The sequence below is a fragment of the Conger conger genome, chromosome 9 (genome assembly GCF_963514075.1).
Source record: "Conger conger chromosome 9, fConCon1.1, whole genome shotgun sequence".
NCBI classification, from domain to species: Eukaryota; Metazoa; Chordata; class Actinopteri; order Anguilliformes; family Congridae; genus Conger; species Conger conger.
The window spans coordinates 996,033-1,016,330 of record NC_083768.1 but is presented as its reverse complement, the minus strand read 5'-3'; the positions used below and the strand labels follow the sequence as shown (position 1 = coordinate 1,016,330).

The following is a 20,298-nucleotide window of genomic DNA, read 5'->3' as shown; positions in this document are numbered from 1 at the left end:
TAAGAGCAGTCAGCTGGCAGCCGGAGGGTTGCCAGTTCGATCCCCCACCCAGGCTGTGTCGAAGTGTCCCTGAGCAAGACACTTAACTCCCAAATGCTCCTGACGAGCTGGTCGGTGCCTTGCATGGCAGCCAATCGCCGTTGGTGTGTGTGTGTGTATGAATGGGTGGATGAGAAGCATCAATTGTACAGCGCTTTGGAAAAAGGCGCTATATAAATGCCAACCATTTACCATGCTCTAACTTCAGCCTTTAAGGCCGTTCGGCAGTCCTGTTCATTTCACAGCCAATGGTTACCCTCATCTCCCTTCAAACAACTTCATTTTATTTTTACAGGCCAGCAGCTTCATGGTGATGGACTCATAGTCTCCAGCATGCCCTCCGGTTGGCATTGACTGGAGAAATTTCCTTGTCTCCCAGTAATGCTGCCAGGTTCTGTCCTTGGATGCTCTAAATCCAAAAACATTCACCTGAGACCAAGAGGAAGCAGATGGACAGTTGATGTTGAACTGAGTAGATTTTGTGAGGCCCAGGTTACAAACAGCTGTGGAGGCATTCACTATGAGGCTGAGGTTATAGAGGCATTCACTATGAGGCTGAGGTTATAGAGGCATTCACTATGAGGCTGAGATTATAGAGGCATTCACTACGAGGCTGAGGTTATGTAGGCATTCAGTACGAGGCTGAGGTTATAGAGGCATTCACTACGAGGCTGAGGTAATGTAGGCATTCAGTACGAGGCTGAGGTTATAGAGGCATTCACTACGAGGCTGAGGTAATGTAGGCATTCAGTACGAGGCTGAGGTAATGTAGGCATTCAGTATGAGGCTGAGGTTATGTAGGCATTCACTATGAGGCTGAGGTTATAGAGGCATTCCCTATGAGGCTGACGTTATAGAGGCATTCACTATGAGGCTGAGGTTATAGAGGCATTCACTATGAGGCTGAGGTTATAGAGGCATTCACTACGAGGCTGAGGTTACAGGCAGCTGTGGAGGCATTCAGTACGAGGCTGAGGTTATAGAGGCATTCACTATGAGGCTGACGTTATAGAGGCATTCACTATGAGGCTGAGGTTATAGAGGCATTCCCTATGAGGCTGACGTTATAGAGGCATTCTCTATGAGGCTGAGGTTATAGAGGCATTCACTACGAGGCCGTCTATATCCAGACCAAGGCTGGGGATTAGCGAGGTCATGGTTTTCGGTCCAGTAAGGATTACTTCTGATTTGTCACAGTTAAGTTTGGGATTAAATCCGAAAGGACAGTATTAAATCAGAAGCACCATGGAAACACTACATCTGTGGTCCTAACAAGACATTAAGAAGACTTATAAGTGATTCAGGAATGGTCAATGAAATTTGATGTTGCAAAAATTCTACCAGTGGCTCATCATGCATACAGTAAAAAAAGTATCAGGGCATTTCACCAACACTAGATGGCAGTATACGCCAGCTCAAACGTACACTGCATCTGACACTGCACTTTGCTTTTGCTTTTTTTCTTGGGTAAATTGGATAAAGCCAGTTTGTTAATGATATAGTTTGTTAAAATGTGTAATATGTGCTTACCTCATCACATACGTGGATGGCGAACATCAAGGTTAAGAAGCCGGTGGAGGGATATTGCCCATGGCGTTCAAGCCACACATCATAGACGTACTTTAAGAACGTGGGGTTGTATATTAACACCTGTGTTGAATGAAATCATAAAAGTCACAGAATGAGCACAAGAGACATACTACATGTGATATTTGTATATTCACACACTTGTACATACACACATACACACACACACACACACACACAAAAGCATCTTGTGTGAACAAAGTGCGACACAAGACTCTTTCACCTTATTCTTGTCTGCATTAATCTTGGCCATCACCGGCATCCGGGTGCTGTTGAAAACAGAGAGATGTCAATAGCCTGCTGGGTGGCACTTAGTCCAATGACGATCCACAAGATCACAGAGTCGACTAGTACCCCAGGGCAGGACACTTGGAGCATCCATGGCAGCACTGAACCAAGAGCTGATAAAGGAGCCCTTTTTCCCTTTCTTTGTGCATAACTGTCTGTCTAGCTCATTTTGCCCCTCACCCTAACATTAAATGCAAAGCGTAATGATGAAAACTGTTGCTTCTTTTTCATCCAGAAACAAAGTGAGTGAGCACCACAGCAGCTTCTGACGAGGGCTCTTGTTTCTCAGAGCTGCATTCAGCTTCTTAGATCAATGTTCAAACACAAATGCATTCCCAATGTAGCCCATGGCCACCTACCGTTTCACAGTGCCTGTGGTCAGAGCACTAGTAATCCACTCCAGATCCAAAGTCTTGAATGGTATCAGCAGCAGACTTGTGTCCTTTTGCAGGTTTGTGGCACTTTCTGGGTACATGACACGATGGGTGGTTCTGTTCCCTACGTCCTTTTCATAGCCCAAAATGGGAGCTTTGTTCATTCTGCAGAGACAATATGTATCGCTCTTAGAGAACTGACTGCTATGTAAACTAGTCTTGACATTGATTTTAGACAATGCAATCATGATAGCTGCATTTTTGTGGCCCAAGTTTACCATACAACCAAGAAACATCATTATGGTTTCTGTAACGTGATGTGAGAAATATGTTTCAACACTATTGCCACAGAAAATACACTAACTGGTATTCAATTAACATTTCTATTGACTTAATCGATGCAAGCTTTGTAATTCAGGAGTTCAGGGTGGAAGAACACATGGTAGGACAAGCTGCCTCAGCTTTTAATAGTTAATCAGGGTAAATCATATTTTATTTCTAGAAACAAAAAACTGTGACATAATAAAAGCACAAAATTGCAATGCCAGATTGTTAAAGACGATTAAAGGCGAGAACAGCAGTTTAGATGTTTATCAGCCTCTTATTTGCAAAGCAGGGCAATAAAACTCCAGCCTCCCTCTCACTATGCTCATGGTTTGCAACCCTCACCTCCCCACGGAGTCAGACAATAAAAGGCAACTTTTATTACATTTCTGGTCAACATATTTCCGGTTTAGTAGAAATACAAGTTTGTTTTGCTAATTGTTCGATACAGACATGTATGGAACCAAATATCCCACCAACAGCTATGGCTGTTTTCTGACTAATTTTGAAGTTTATTTCATAATCCGTTCAGCCATTTTCTAGAAAATTATATATTAACCCAGCGCTATTTCTTATTGTTGCAGAAATGCATTGCAAGGTCATTTCAGTACCTCTCTGCCGTTCTCGAATGTTTCGACCAATCCACAGTACTCCCAATTAACGCAACTGACTCACGTGACCACAGTATGCTGTCTATGCACAGGAACTTACACATTTGAACAGTAGGTGTCGCTACTACACAAGATCACAAGAAACCAAACCTTATATTTTCCAAACATTACAAACAAAATGATTGCACAACACCAATCACAATAATCATTCAATTCTCTCCATATTACTCTGCACTTTAAATAATCAGAAAGTCAGGGGACAGCTACAGTACTTTAAATGTCCCTGTCAAGGTAATTTATATGAATGAGAAAGAGCAGTGGTCCCTGTTTTTAGGTCAGGTCAGGCTGAGTCTTTCACCTTATGACGAAGTCATTGGAGTCAATGAGGGCTCCGTAATCAGATCCCTTGAGGTTCCCAGAATTCCCGACTACAGCGCAAGTCCTGCAGCGATTGGGCCCTGAGTCGTTGTAATGTCCCTCCCCAGGGACAACCTTGAATAGTTTCTGCACCACAGCACTGTAGTTGGCATTTTTCTTAGTCTGTAGCCTCTGGGGACACAATAAAGACACACAAGAGTGTGTCAGGAGTCAGCTGCTCAAGAGTCAATCAACAAGAGCAACGGTAGCTATGGGAGCAGAATAAAGCCTTTCTTAGGTAGATGGCAGGTTATGCTGTATTTACATGGTTTTACTGCGATTACATTTGTCAACAGACTAAAACCAAAACACACACACCCACACACACACACATACACAGTTCAGTCAGAAGACTTCTGAAGAAACGATTACAATGCAAATGCAGTAACAGCATGTAATATAAGCAACAGCAGCATTGAAGCAACAGCATGCCAAAAAGAGCAATGCAGCAGAAAGAGCCAGGCAGCGCTATGGCTTTAGCATGCCAAATGAGCCAGCCAGAGCTATGGCTTTAGCGTGCCAAATGAGCCAGGCAGCGCTATGGCTTTAGCATGCAGAATGAGGCAGGCAGAGCTATGGTTTTAGCATGCAGAATGAGCCAGGCAGCGCTATGGCTTTAGCATGCAGAAAGAGCCAGGCAGAGCTATGGCTTTAGCATGCCAAATGAGCCAGGCAGAGCTATGGCTTTAGCGTGCCAAATGAGCCAGGCAGCGCTATGGCTTTAGCATGCAGAATGAGCCAGGCAGAGCTATGGCTTTAGCATGCAGAATGAGGCAGGCAGCGCTATGGCTTTAGCGTGCCAAATGAGCCAGGCAGCGCTATGGCTTTAGCATGCAGAATGAGCCAGGCAGCGCTATGGCTTTAGCATGCAGAATGAGCCAGGCAGTGCTATGGCCTTAGCATGCAGAATGAGGCAGGCAGTGCTATGGCTTTAGCGTGCAGACTGAGCCAGGCAGCTCTATGGCTTTAGCATGCAGAATGAGCCAGGCAGCGCTATGGCTTTAGCATGCAGAATGAGCCAGGCAGTGCTATGGCTTTAGCGTGCAGACTGAGTCAGCAGGTCAGCTTTTGGATGATTTCCAGCATCATAGGTACTTTTTTGTGTGCGTGCTTACCTGCCACCATTGAAAGGTGTCGTCAGACAGCATGGCGTTCTTCTGTGACAAGAGCGGCGATATGGACGTGTTAAAGCGCTTCCTGAACCAGGGGTCTTCATCCTCAACAGAGATGCACTGGCGGCAGGCACACAGTGCCCTGGAAACGGGTTTGTCGGACCGCCGAAAGACAAGTTGTGATAAGTATGATGACGTATTGCTGGAGCTAAATAAAACTATGGTAGTAGCACAGATGCAGAACAGCACAATCAAAAGCTTTCTTCGTGGATTCTTGAGGTCCACCATTTTGTAAATGATATGTGTTTACAGACTGGAAAGTTGCAAAAAGGAGGGAGAGCTTCCTCAATGGAGGGTTTGACTTCAGACGAGGGTTTGAAAGGATTGTATCAGAAACAAAGTGCATGACCTATTCAGGCAGGGAATGTTATCCTTTCAGAACAGTTCTCAGATGCACTCAAAAGCTAGATGCATGCAGTTTACACTTCGGGGGTTTTCTGCATGGTAAACTGCAAGTACGAGAGGTACTGACAGTCGTAGATTAGTAAGTAACTGACGTCTGAATAGGAGGGAAAATGTGACGGTTTGAAGTGCAAGCTTGTGCTTCCTGTTAGAGGGAGGGGTCCTGCTTTCTTCTTTTTGACTGAATGAGGTGGTAAAGAGATGGTGAAGCTGCTCTCTGCTGGAAATCACCCACCTAGAAAGAAAACAAAGGAGGACTGATTACACTCAACATATCTATGGTACATATCAGTAATGGGCCTGGAGCATTTCCCAACAGAGGGGATTGCTCTCCGTAGAATCCATTGGAACACATAAACAACTTAAATATTACCAGATTATTCAAAAAACTAAAATCTAACCTGAGACTGCTACACTTAAGGAAAATCTAATGTTTCTGCTTAAAAATCTGTCAAATGAACATGTACATGTAAGCTATTGTAAGTATTCACTGTTCTGCATGTAAATGAGAGGCTTAGCACAATAGACACATAGACAGCAAGGTTTATTTTGAGGGGATATAGTGCATTGAAGGTGAGTATAACAGTAGTAATTATCGATAAGTTTGGTTAATGTACAATCAATATTAATTTGTTCTGTATAAATCTATATCAATACATGTAGTCTGGTGCAACCAGGCACACACAAATAAAAAAATTAGTGTACTGTATAATACTGTGATCATATCGCGTACAGTTTATGTATATTACAAAACCAAATGTAGATACTTTGTATCTTATATTATTTGGTGTACCCAAATAGTACTTTGTCATAAAAGATGCCTTGGGTCCATACAATGCCCATACTACTTCTGATAAACTACCTACAAGGAGATAAAATAATAGGTAGATATTGCACATGATTATAGTTACATATTGCACATGATTATAAGTTGATATTGCAGTGATTAGAGGTAGATATTGTACATGATTATAAGTAGACATTGCACATGGTTATAGTTAGATATTACACGTGATTATAGGTAGATATTGCACATGATTATAGTTAGATATTACACGTGATTATAAGTAGACATTGCACATGGTTATAGTTAGATATTACACGTGATTATAGGTAGATATTACACATGATTATAGTTAGATATTACACGTGATTATAGTTACATATTGATTATAAGTTGATATTACATGTGATTATAGGTAGATACTGCACATGATTATAGTTAGATATTACACGTGATTATAGGTAGATACTGCACATGATTATAGTTAGATATTACACGTGATTATAGGTAGATATTGCACATGATTATAGTTACATATTGATTATAGTTAGATATTACACGTGATTATAGGTAGATATTGCACATGATTATAGTTAGATATTACACGTGATTATAGGTAGATACTGCACATGATTATAGTTAGATATTACACGTGATTATAGGTAGATATTGCACATGATTATAGTTAGATATTACACGTGATTATAAGTAGACATTTCACATGGTTATAGTTAGATATTACACGTGATTATAGGTAGATATTACACGTGATTATAGGTAGATATTGCACGTGATTATAGGTAGATATTGCACATGATTATAGTTACATATTGATTATAAGTTGATATTACACGTGATTATAGGTAGATATTGCACATGATTATAGTTACATATTACACGTGATTATAGGTAGATATTACACGTGATTATAGGTAGATATTGATTATAAGTTGATATTACACGTGATTATAGGTAGATACTGCACATGATGAGCCGCGGTGGCGTAACAGGCTAAGACGCAGCAGACTTGCGGTTGCAGTTTCCTGCAGTTGCACACCGGGGTTCGATTCTTGGTCCTGCCAAAAGCCAAGTTTGGCCGGCTCACGTGGGGCAGCAATAATTGGCTCGCTGCTCCAGAGGGAGGGACTTGGCAGGGTTATTAGATCGCCGCACAATAAGCACCTCGGGCGCCTCGGAATCACGGCAACGGGCACGAGACGAGACGGCTTGAAGAAGGCGTGTCGCTCTCATTCGGGCCGCCCAGGGATGGGGTACGGGCGGTACATCTAATACGACTACCTCCAATTGAATCAGACGAGGTACAATTGGCTACCAAATTGGGAGAAAAAGGGAAAAATCTGGAAAAAAAAAAAAAAAAAGATATTGCACATGATTATAGGGAGATATTGCACATGATAATGAGTTGATATTGCACGTGATTGCACTCTTTAGGTTCAATCTCCCACACCAGGCAGGTTAGAGGTTCCTCATTTTATGAGAGTTCTACAGTCCCCTCCAAAAATATTTGAATAGCAATTTCTTTGTTTTTGCTATACACTGAAGACAATTGAGTTTGAGGTCAAAAGATGTAGATGAGATGACAGATCTGAAATTCAGCCTTTATTTCCTGGTATTTTTGTCTAGATTTGTTAAACAACTAAGAACATCACCTTTTATATCAGACCACCCATTTGTGTTAGAAATGATAAACCAACATCAAGACCAGAGAGCTGTCTTTGGGAGAAAGGCAAGCTATTTTGAAGCTTAGAAAAGAGGGGAAATCCATTGCACAAGCATTGAGGATAGCTTGTACAACAACTTGGAATGACCTGAAAAAGAAAGAAACCACTGGTGTACTGAGTGTTGGTGCATTTTGCTTGTTGTTGCGTTTTTATTGAAAACATCAGTTAATCAGAGAAAATAGTGAATTACACCCACCAGTAATGGTGCTTCTGGCAAATCGACCCTGATTGAAAAGATATTAAAATAATGTAAATGAAACATGACATGCCAAAGAAGGCGTATTGCTAGGTGGCGTAGCCACAAACCATATCACAAACCACCCTCCATATTGTTTCCTTTAACCTGCAGGTAGAGACAGAGCACCAATGTATCTCAGCAGGTCCAACAAACATAATCTATGTGGTTAATTTAACTGAGCTTGTTTCCTTCGTGTTGCCAGAATGTCCAGACATCCCTTCTTAAACAAAGGGTTTGATTGTCAAATCGGCAAATCTGATACTCAGGTGTGTGAGATTAGGCTGAGACTAACCCTCAGAGCAGACTACCTGTGTGATTAGGCTGAGACGAACACTCAGAGCAGACTACCTGTGAGTTTAGGCTGAGTCTAACCCTCAGAGCAGAATAGCAGTGTGAGTTTAGGCTGAGTCTAACGCTCAGAGCAGAATAGCAGTGTGAGTTTAGGCTGAGTCTAACCCTCAAAGCAGAATAGCAGTGTGAGTTTAGGCTGAGATTAACCCTCAGAGCAGAATAGCAGTGTGAGTTTAGGCTGAGTCTAAACCTCAGAGCAGAATAGCAGTGTGAGTTTAGGCTGAGATTAACCCTCAGAATACCCTCTGAGCAGCTCTTCTTATTAAAACAATTCTTCAAATAAAATACATCTTTTATTAAATGTTTTTTTTAAATTTAATTTATAAATGTGAGATAAAGTTTAAAATGCATATAACTCCCATCCCCAAATCCCAAACCTTACGCATTAGGAATTTCATTGATAAGTCACTTCACATACAGAGACATAGCCCTCACAGTTATTCACTATTTATATAGTTGTGCTCATAAGTTTACATACCCTGTCATTTCTTGTGATTTCTTGGCCATTTTTCAGAGAATATGAGTGATAATACAAACAATCGTTTTAACACTTGTCTCAATACCATGTCCTCTTTTTCAAAACTCTTCACACAGTGTGCTTTTGAAACACACACCTGAGCACATCAGTTAACCTTTGGTGCAAAAGGCACTTCAACCACCAAAACACTTAATATTTCACCCAAAAGTGACTCATGCTGCCATAACTATGGCATATGCTTTCTCCCATAAGACTATTTTGTCACTCAATGTCCAATGAACTACAAAACACAAACAACTTGGAGCATTGCTAAATACATACTGTACATTATGTGTTTCCCTTTCCTCTATTTTTGCATCCACAAATATTTCAAGCCAAGCAGCTAAAGAACTTTTGATCTGTTGGTTTGCCTCTCACTATAAATGTCATGACTGAGTGTGGTAAATTTACAGTAAACTGTAAATGAATGAATGTTTTACTATATTGGAAACCCAGAATAACAATTTGTACTGTGTAATGTAAAACAATATATGATAAAGAAACAAATCACAAAAGCAACAGTATTCTTCAGAGGGTTTACAATATTTTGACGTTTGTTCTCACAGTGCAATATACTGTAATTCAGAAAAGAAAAATACAATACAATCAATTACTCAAAATACATTATAATCAATAACAAATACATCCCAAAAAGCAATATTTTCACTATATACAGTAATTTGCACATATATTGTCTGCCTATCAGTATCAAAAGTCTACTGTTTGCCTGGCCCATCCATCCTGTCATATGGCATTTGGCCATAGATTTTCATCAACATCACTCAGAACATTTTTTGCGTGCCTTATCCAGCCCTGGATGTGTTCCACTGTTATGTCCATACACCCAGCAGCCATTGCATCTAGAAGTGACATGTGTTCATGTGGGTGGTGGTCCTAAACCTTCACATATACCTTCATAAACTTCATATTGGTACCTAAGTTCCTTGACACCCTCAGAGTTCCTGTCAAAGGGGACAGTGTACAACTGTTTCATCCTGATCTGATGTTTCTGTAGGACTCTTGAAATGGTTGTAGTGCTTACACTGTCAATGTTTGTAAATATGTTCTTGTCTGCGATTATGTTGTTGTGTATTTCTCTTAGCCTGATGCTGTTGTTGACAATGACCATCCCAACTATTTTGTCCTCCTGTTGAGGCGTAAACATTATTCCCCTTCCCCCTGTAAGACTGTGTGAGGTAACCGCTGGGTCCTGTAGTGAGTCAAAGACAAATGTCCACTGATACATCTGCTTTTTCTGGAGACTTCTCAAATCACAGTACTGCTGTAATATACACATCAATTGAACTCCTTCAGTCTGTAAATATGCTGTAAATACTGTATTGTACCTGTTGGTTTGCCTGAAAATCCTCACTATTGAAGCCACTGTGGATCTAGGCAAGTTTGGTTGAACCCTCAACCTGCTTCCCTCAGGGACAGACCATGATTTACCACATGATCAATGACTGTGGCTGTGATTTCATCAGACACAACTGTTCTTGCTCTTCCACGACGTCTTCTTCCTCTACCTCTGGCTGCATCCATTTTCCCCACCAAGGCTAAAGAATGCAAATGCCAATCCAAAGGTGGCCCCTTTTGTGGTAACGGGGCACAAACAACCAACACCTGGGTAGGTTGTTCACTGAAATGACAGCCAGGTGTTTCAGCAGTACATATACAGCAGTAATAGTGGAAAAATCTCTTCAGTGACAACTACATCTATATTTACCCTATATACATGCACATTTCAATGCAAGTATGATCACCTTTGTATAGATGGTAACAAGGCTGCAAACAAGAAAATGTAATAAACTGAATGAACTTTCTGCTCAAATCAGAATGATCTGACTTACATATTTCAAGCATATAGTTTCATATTTCTGCCAAAATGCAGCATATTTCCTTCCACAATGATCTGAATTTTATTGGGTTTTGAACTGAATGTTAACTGTTTTGAACAGAGTATCTAAATGTCTGCAAAATTTGCTGTATTTGTACAAACTTTTGCTGGTAGTGAACACTGACTGAGAGAGGTATTCATGGATTTTGGAAGAAGTGGTGATTGAATGCCTTTAGTATGAAAGCAATGCAAAAATATCCACAGTTTAGTTCACATAGTCTAATCATATGGTGAATGTGTGAAGTGGACATGGTATTGAGACAAGTGTGAAAACGATTGTAAAAAAACTGTAATACCGTGTATTGCCCCCTTTAACATCAATGACAGCTTCAAGTCTTTTGTGGTAGTTGTGGATGAGGCACTTTATTTTCTCAGATGGTAAAGCTGCCCATTCTTCTTGGCAGAAAGCCTCCAGTTCCTGTAAATTATTGGGCTGTCTTGCATGAACTGCATGTTTGAGATCTCCCCAAATTGGCTCAATGATATTGAGGTCAGGAGACTGAGATGGCCACTCCAGAACCTGTAGCCAATGACAGGTCGACTTGGCCTTGTGTTTTGGATCATTGTCATGTTGGAACGTCCCAGTACGACCCATGCGCAGCTTCCGGGCTGATGAGTGCAAATTTTCCTCCAGTATTTTCTGATAACATGCTGCATTCATCTTGCCATCAATTTTGACCAAGTTCCCTGTGCCTTTGTAGCTCACACATCCCCAAAACATCAGCGATCCACCTCCGTGTTTCACAGTAGGAATGGTGTACCTTTCATCACAGGCCTTGTTGACTCCTCTCCAAATGTAGCGTTTATGGTGGTGGCCAAAAAGTTCAATTTTGGTCTCATCACTCCAAATAACTTTGTTCTAGAAGTTTTGAGGCTTGTTTCTGTGCTGTTATATGGCATATTATATGTGGGCTGCTTTGTGGCATTGGCGTAGTAATGGCTTTCTTCTGGCGTCTCGACCATGCAGCCCATTTTTCTTCAAGTGCCTCCTTATTGTGCATCTTGAAACAGCTACACCACTTTTTTTCAGAGTCCTGTATGTCAGCTGAAGTTATTTGTGGGTTTTTCTTTGCATCCCAAACAATTTTCCTGCCAGTTGTGGCTGAAATTTTTGTTGGTCAACCTGACCATGGCTTGGTTTCAACAGAATCCCTCATTTTCCACTTCTTAATTAGAGTTTGAACACTGCTGATTGGCATTCTCAATTCCTTGGATATCTTTTTATATCCTTTTCCTGTGTAGCCAGTGGGACTTTAGGACCCAGGGGCGAATAGTAAGGGCTTAAATGACGAGGTGTTCATAGGGGCAGGATTCTTGCGTCATCAGCCAGCTGCTTAGCCAGGGGAGCGGAGTGGAAAGTGCGGTAAATTGGAATTGTTTGGCATGCTGTTATATTAGGCTAGCATTAGCTGCCTTATAATAGAGTACGTCGTTTATAAGTATGTGGGTTCTTGTAGATTACCGACGGACGAAGACAATCCGGGCATTGGCGTTCCGTGTGTTAAAGGGTGTGCGTGTGCAGTCACCGGTAACTGAAGTACGGAGGCATTATGTTGGGTTTAACGAGGGTAGGTATGCTTCCTATAAAGTGTGGTTTTGATGTGAGCCTTGGGATGGGCCGTAATGTGATTTTGCTATGGTCTGTTTCGTGGAATTCGTAGGTAAATAGAACGGATGGCCGGATGGCCTGGAAGCCGGCTTGTGAATGAACCCCGCCACTCGTCGGTTTTGCCATTTGGTTTGGACAGCTAGCCACTGTTTTCCCATATGTGAAGTTTGTATATGTTTATTTATATCATGTTTATGAAAATGAGCTCTTTTAATCATTGATGTTTTACTATTGATGCAACTTGTTGTGTTTGGGCAGTGTGCAGTACCAAGGGTGGGCTGTACTATTGTAATCAACCATTATATGAGAGCAGTGTGCAATATCAAGGCTGGGACAAGGGGAGGTGCCAGTGGGCAGGTGTACTTTGGACAATTGTCTATCTAACTGATTATCTTGGCATTTCATGTTCTTTACTTGTTACTACATTACTTATTCTAAATCTTAATTGGCTTTGCTTGGGTTCTCATATTTAGTGGGCAGGGCTCAATGTGTTACGGGACCCCCCGTGTGGTGTGATTACGATTGGTGTGTATCGACCAAGCCTTTTATGGTTAATCTGGTGTCCCCTTGGTTGCGGTGCTTGGGGTGTTGAGTCACTGGGAAGCCCTGTACTTATTGTGGATCAAAAGTCGGTTGCCTGTCAATATTGAGCATTGGGGTGCTGCCCAACATTATTTATTGGAATCTTGCATATAAACTTGTGTTGATGAGAACTCATGTATGTACCCCTAATACACTGCTGTAAGTAAAGGTTGGTCCTTTACACAACAAATATTTTAATTACTCTGAACGAATGGTATAAATAAAGTATTACTGTGTTGCTTTTGATACATCAGCCTCCAATCCTTTCATTCAGTTGAATAACACTAGCGTGGGGAGGGATCTTTACTGTAGAGTATCAGTGGGTTCTCCCATCCCCGTTAAATAGGTGGGAGTGGCGTAATCGTAACATATGGTAGTATGATGGAACTGGGTTGTTGTCGCTAACGGCCACACCTGTTTTATACAGTTCAACTACCTTCTCCCGCAGATCCTTTGATAATTCTTTTGCTTTCCCCATGGCTCGGAATCCAGCAACGTCAGTGCAGCACTGGATGAAACATGCAGGGGTCTGTCAGGAGCCCAGAAACTCACTGACTGATCTGACACAGATCACAGGTGAGGTTGGTTACCTTTAATAGCCATTTAAACCTGTGTGTGTCAACTTGTGTGTATGTTATCAGGCCAAAACCTCCAGGGTATGTAAACTTTTGATCAGGGTCATTTGGATAGTTTCTGTTGTCATTATGATTTAAAAAGAGCAAACACAATTTTTTGATAAATGGCTTCGCCTAACCACTAACCATGTATTATCATTCATATTCTCTGAAAAATTGCCCCAAAAAAAAATCACAATCTGCCAGGGTATGTAAACTTATGAGCACAACTGTATGTCATAACTAGTTTTACTTGTTTATATGTCATATCTAGTTTTACTTGTTTATATGTCATATTGCGAAAGTCAGTGCTGCTCTAACTTCAGCCTTGAAGGACGTTCGGCAGTCCTGTTCATTTCACAGCCCTCATCTCCCTTCAAAAAACTTCATTTTGTTTTTACAGGCCAGCAGCTTCATGACCATGGACTCATAGTCTCCAGCATGCACTCCGGTTGGCCTCCGACGGGATAATTTGGTTTTCTCCCAGTAATGCTGCCAGCTTCCGTCCTTGGCTGCCCCAAATCCAAAAACATTCACCTGAGACCAAGAGGAAGTAGATGGACAGTTTGATGTTAAACTGAGTATATTTCATAAAGTCCAGTTGGTAGTAACTGTATTGACAATATAATTACTATTGTATGGCCTGCACACTTGAGATTGAATCCAGATTGTACTTCTGATTTAATACAATGTAAACACTGCATCTGCGGTTCTAACAAGACATGATTAAGAGTGATGGCAGGGGCAGTTAAATTTGAACATGTGTACCGTACTAAAAGGTATCAGGGCATTTTACCAACGCTAGATGGCAGTATATGCCAACTCAAACATCCACCTCATTCAACACTGCCCCTTAGCTTTTCTCTTGGGTAAATTAGATATGGCTTTTTATATAGTTTGTTAAAATGCGTAATATGTGCTTACCTCATCACATATGTGGATGGCCAACATCAAGGTTAAGAAGCCGGTGGAGGGATATTTCCCATGGTGTTCAAGCCACACATCATAGATGTACTTTAAGAACGTGGGGTTGTATATTAACAGCTGAGTTAAAATAAATCATAAAAGTGAGAGAATGAGCACAAGACATGTGACATTTGCATACTCACACATTTGCGCGCACACACCACACACCACACACACACGCGCACACACACACACACACCACACACAGTGTGACACTCTCACCTTGTCTGCATTAATCTGGGCCATCTCAGGTAAAGGGGCGCTGTTGAACACAGAGAAAAGTCAATAGTCTGTCAGGTGACACACAGTCCAATGAGAGATCCTTGTCCATAACTTGCCTGACAAGTTATCCCTCACCCTAACATTAACTGCACAGCATAATGATGCCAACTGATGCTTCTCTTTCATCAGAAAAAAATATTTGACAAAACACAATGGGAAGCACTCGTACGTCCAGATTTGCTCTGTAATCACTTGTACGAGTACAACTTCACACCTTCCCAAATTCGCATAATTTATGCCCAGCTTCAATCTTCTGAAGTTAGGAGCGTTTGTTGAATCTGATATGGCACACTCGTACAAGCCCTTTGTCCAAAAAGTAAGAGAACTATTACGATAAGAATACGAAAATACAATTCATACATGAGCTCCAATGTTCAGACACAAATGCATTCCCAATGTTGCCCATGGCCATCTACCTTTTCATAGAGCCTGTGGTCAAAGCACTCATGATCAACTCTAGAGTCGTCGTCTTGAATGGTATCAGAATCAGGTGTGTGTCGTTTTGCAGGTGTCTGATAGTTCCTGGGTACGCGACACGATGGGTACTTCTGTTCCCTACGTCCTTTTCATAGCCCAAAATGGGAGCTCTGTTCATTCTGCAGAGACAAAATATACTGTTAATATATCTGTTGCTGAATAAACTAGTCTTGAACTTGCAATGCAATCATGGCAGCTGCATTGATATGGCCCAAGTTTACTATATAACCAAGAAACGCAATCATGGTTTCTGAAAAGCTGTAGAAATGTGATGTGAGAAATACTCTATTTCAACATAATTGACACAGAACAGACAGTGGGCTCATTCCAATCGCTTATTTTTCTCCACCTCACGGCAAACATCATTAGTCTATTATTTTATTTCATCAGGCTGTTTGTATGTAATGATGGAACAGTTTTTATGGGGTTTTATTTAAAAGGGGAGGAAATGAAAGCTACTAAGTCAGATCCCTGTCATTTCTCCCCAATCTGCATTTACAGTCAAACAGTGAGACTGTGTGCAGTAAAGTATTCCACTACGACAGCCAGATTCATCACATCCACATGCATTATTGGGTCTCCAGTTGGCCTCGTTGATTAACCCCAATTTTACCACAACACACACACACACTCACACTCGCACACACACACAAACACACACACAATCACACACACAATCATACACACACACACACAATCACACACACACACCCACACAATCATACACACACACACACCCACACACACAATCACACACACACACACCCACACAATCACACACACACACACACAATCACACACACACACATACATACACACACACACAATCACACACACACATACATACACACACACACCACACACACACACACACACACACAATCACACACACACACACACACTCACACACACCCACACAATCACACACACACACACAATCACACACACACACACACACATATTTGTATTTTACACAGGCTTTCCTGTGTAAAACACTCTGATACAGCTCAATTCTACAGCCCATGTTATACAGTGCTAGATCAAGTCAGACTGAGTCTGTCACCTTATGACGAAGTCATTGGAGTCAATGAGAACTCCATAATCGGATCTCTTGAGGTTCCCAGAATTCCCGACTACAGCGCAAGTCCTGCAGCGATTGGGCGCTGAGTCGTTATAATGTCCCTCCCCAGGGACGACCTGGAATAGTTTCTGCACCACAGCACTGTAGTTGGCTTTGTTTGCCTTGGGGAATAGCCGCTGGGGATACAGATACAGAGACACATAAAAGTGAATCAATAAGAGTAATGGTAACTATTGAAGCAGAACAAAGCATTTCTTAGGCAGATGGCAGGTTATGCTGTATTTACATGGTTTTACTCCGATTACATTTGTCAACAGACCAAAACCAAAACACACACACACACACACTCACACACACACACATACATAGTTCAGTCAGACAACTCACAATAAATCACTCCCTGTTGTAAGCCAGCCAAAACAATGAGTGACTACCCCCCCACCTCCCCCACCCATGGGGGTCTTTAGAAGCTCACAGTTGGATGCTGGGGTGGTGGTGAGAGAGCAACACATTTCTGAAGACACGATTAATATGCAATTTCAGTAAAAGCATGTAATACAAGCAACAGCAGCATTGAAGCAACAGCATGCCAAAAATAGCAATTCAGCAGAATGAGCCAGGCAGTGCTATGGCTTTAGCGTGCAGAATGAGCCAGGCAGCGCTATGGCTTTAGCATGCAGAATGAGCAAGACAGTGCTATGGCTTTAGCATGCAGAATGAGCCAGACAGTGCTATGGCTTTAGCATGCAGAATGAGCCAGGCAGCGCTATGGCTTTAGCGTGCAGAATGAGCCAGGCAGCGCTATGGCTTTAGCATGCAGAATGAGCCAGGCAGTGCTATGGCTTTAGCATGCAGAATGAGCCAGGCAGTGCTATGGCCTTAGCATGCAGAATGAGCCAGGCAGTGCTATGGCTTTAGCGTGCAGAGTGAGCCAGGCAGCGCTATGGCTTTAGCATGCAGAATGAGCCTGGCAGTGCTATGGCTTTAGCATGCAGAATGAGCCAGGCAGTGCTATGGCTTTAGCATGCAGAATGAGCCAGGCAGTGCTATGGCTTTAGCATGCAGAATGAGCCAGGCAGTGCTATGGCTTTAGCGTGCAGAATGAGCCAGCAGGTCAGCTTTTGGATGATTTCCAGCATCATAGGTACTTTTTTGTGTGCGTGCTTACCTGCCACCATTTAAAGGTGTCCTTAGAAAGTATGGCGTTCTTCTGTGACAGGAAGGGAGATATCGACATGTTAAAGCGCTTCCTGAACCAGGGGTCTTCATCCTCAACAGAGATGCACTGGCGGCAGGCACACAGTGCCTTGGAAACGGGTTTGTTGGACTGCCGGATGGCAAGTTGTAACGATGAGGTGCTGCTGTAGCTGAATATAATGATGGTAATGGCACAGATGCAGAACAGCACAATCAAAAGCTTTCTTGTCCGATTCTTGAGGTCCACCATTTTGTAAATGATATGTGTTTACAGACTGGAAAGTTGCAAAAAGGAGGGAGAACTTCCTCAATGGAGGGTTTGACTTCAGACGAGGGTTTGAAAGGATTGTATCAGAGTTGCATCAAAGTGCACGACCCATTCAGGCAGGGAATGTCGTACTTTCAGAACAGTTCTCAGGTGCACAAAACCTGCACAGTAAGTCATGTTGGAATAGGAGGGAAAATGTGACGGTTTGAAGTGCAAGTTTGTGCTTCCTGTTAGAGGGAGGGGTCCTGCTTTCTTCTTTTTGATTGAATGAGGTGGTGAAGAGATGGTGAAGCTGCTCTCTGCTGGAAATCACCCACCTAGAAAGAAAACAAAGGAGGACTGATTACACTCAACATATCTATGGTACATATCAGTAATGGGCCTGGAGCATTTCCTAACAGAGGGGATTGCTCTCCGTAGAATCCATTGGAGCACATAAACAACTTAAATATTACCAGATTATTCAAAAAACTAAAATCCAACCTGAGACTGCTACACTTAAGGAAAATCTAATGTTTCTGCTTAAAAATCTGTCAAATGAACATGTACATGTAAGCTATTGTAAGTATTCACTGTTCTGCATGTAAATGAGCGGCTTAGCACAATAGACACATAGACAGCAAGGTTTATTTTGAGGGGACGTAACGCATTGAAGGTGAGTATAACAGTCGTAATTCTCAATAAGTTTGGTTAATGTACTATCAATATTAATTTGTTCTGTATAAATTTATATCAATACATGTAGTCTGGTGCAACCAGGCACACACAAATAAACAAATTAATGTACTGTATAATACTGTGATCATATCGCGTACAGTTTATGTATATTACAAAACCAAATGTAGATACTTTGTATCTTATATTATTTGGTGTACCCAAATATTACTTTGTCATAAAAGATGCCTTGGGTCCATACAATGCCCATACTACTTCTGATAAACTACCTACAAGGAGATAAAATAATAGGTAGATATTGCACATGATTATAGTTACATATTGCACATGATTATAAGTTGATATTGCAGTGATTAGAGGTAGATATTGTACATGATTATAAGTAGACATTGCACATGATTATAGTTAGATATTACGCGTGATTATAGGTAGATATTGCACATGATTATAGTTAGATATTACACGTGATTATAGGTAGATATTGCACATGATTATAGGTTGGTATTGCAGTGACTATAGGGAGATATTGCACATGATTATAGGGAGATATTGCACATGATAATAAGTTGATATTGCACGTGATTGCACTCTTTAGGTTCAATCTCCCACACCAGGCAGGTTAGAGGTTCCTCATTTTATGAGAGATCTACAGTCCCCTCCAAAAATATTTGAACAGCAATTTCTTAGTTTTTGCTATACACTGAAGACAATTGAGTTTGAGGTCAAAAGATGTAGATGAGATGACAGATCTGAAATTCAGCCTTTATTTCCTGGTATTTTTGTCTAGATTTGTTAAACAACTAAGAACATCACCTTTTATATCAGACCACCCATTTGTGTTAGAAATGATAAACCCACATCAAGACCAGAGAGCTGTCTTTGGGAGAAAGGCAAGCCATTTTGAAGCTTAGAAAAGAGGGGAAATCCATTGCACAAGCATTGAGGATAGCTTGTACAACAACTTGGAATGACCTGAAAATGAAAGAAACCACTGGTGTACTGAGTGTTGGTGCGTTTTGCTTGTTGTTGCGCTTTTATTGAAAACATCAGCTAATCAGAGAAAATAGTGAATTACACCCACCAGTAATGGTGCTTCTGGCAAATGCCAACCATTTACCATTTACCAAATCAACCCTGATTGAAAAGATATTAAAATAATGTAAATAAAACATGACATGCCAAAGAAGGTGTATTGCTAGGTGGCGTAGCCACAAACCATATCACAAACCATATATAAAAATTAAATATACAGTTAATAATAATAATTTAGTTTGTAAGTTTTTAATGATATTAAATTAACATTTATTTACACACACTCAAATTTAATTACCATACACGTGAAGATAATTTGGGACAGCCTGAAAATAAAAAGATTTAAAGAAGTAAAAAATTTTATTCAAAATGTTTTACTTTATTTTGTTGCAGTAATATCTTATACTTGATAATCAGTATCATGCATGACATTTGAATCATCTTAACAAATAAGGCCCAAATGCTACACTGTGTCCCGGTACCCTGTCTCCTGCCTACTTCCTGGGTGACCATCGCCACGCCCACTTCAATGAGTGAGTCACAGAATAAATGTCATGTGACCACGAGCAATTTATATACACGGTATTTGAGGTGAAAATGCTGAATGACAATGATTAGCTAGTCAAGGCGAAAAACTCAAAATACTTAATGCGTCCCAAATTCTGAATCTGAATTCACCCTAATGTAGTGAATAGTAAACCAAGAAATACACGTAATTTGTGATGAACGAGTAGGCTACATTCAGTCTATCGACTAAAACCGGTAATAGCTA

The 20,298-nt window shown here is 41.2% G+C and overlaps 2 protein-coding genes across 2 annotated transcripts; both read right to left on the bottom strand.

Moving 5' to 3' along the window:
* Positions 1-297: 297 nt before the first annotated feature.
* On the bottom strand, positions 298-5,255 carry LOC133136614 (CMP-N-acetylneuraminate-beta-galactosamide-alpha-2,3-sialyltransferase 1-like). The gene is made up of 7 exons (XM_061254252.1): positions 5,236-5,255; positions 4,756-4,894; positions 3,582-3,772; positions 2,274-2,453; positions 1,850-1,895; positions 1,570-1,689; positions 298-468 (listed from the first exon to the last, which is right to left on the bottom strand). The coding sequence occupies exons 1-7, from the start codon at positions 5,253-5,255 to the stop codon at positions 298-300; spliced, it is 867 nt and encodes a 288-aa protein (XP_061110236.1).
* An 8,659-nt stretch (positions 5,256-13,914) lies between these two features.
* Positions 13,915-17,801, bottom strand: LOC133136613 (CMP-N-acetylneuraminate-beta-galactosamide-alpha-2,3-sialyltransferase 1-like). The gene is made up of 6 exons (XM_061254250.1): positions 17,523-17,801; positions 16,337-16,530; positions 15,213-15,392; positions 14,737-14,776; positions 14,473-14,592; positions 13,915-14,085 (listed from the first exon to the last, which is right to left on the bottom strand). Exons 1-6 carry the CDS (start codon positions 17,799-17,801, stop codon positions 13,915-13,917), a joined length of 984 nt encoding a protein of 327 aa, XP_061110234.1.
* Positions 17,802-20,298: the final 2,497 nt, after the last annotated feature.

Bases quoted from the DNA above. Each gene is read 5' to 3' on its own strand.
- LOC133136614 (XM_061254252.1), bottom strand. From the start codon at position 5,255: ATGCAGAAAACCCCCGAAGT. The intron at 4,895-5,235 runs GTAAACTGCATG...ACCCGTTTCCAG, and splicing joins ATGCAGAAAACCCCCGAAGT to GGCACTGTGTGCCTGCCGCC. The intron at 1,896-2,273 runs GTAGGTGGCCAT...TGTTTTCAACAG, and splicing joins ACCACAGGCACTGTGAAACG to CACCCGGATGCCGGTGATGG.
- LOC133136613 (XM_061254250.1), bottom strand. From the start codon at position 17,801: ATGGTGGACCTCAAGAATCGGACAAGAAAGCTTTTGATTGTGCTGTTC. The intron at 14,593-14,736 runs GTGAGAGTGTCA...ATTTTAACTCAG, and splicing joins CCCAGATTAATGCAGACAAG to CTGTTAATATACAACCCCAC. The intron at 14,086-14,472 runs GTAAGCACATAT...TCTTGGTCTCAG, and splicing joins CCATCCACATATGTGATGAG to GTGAATGTTTTTGGATTTGG.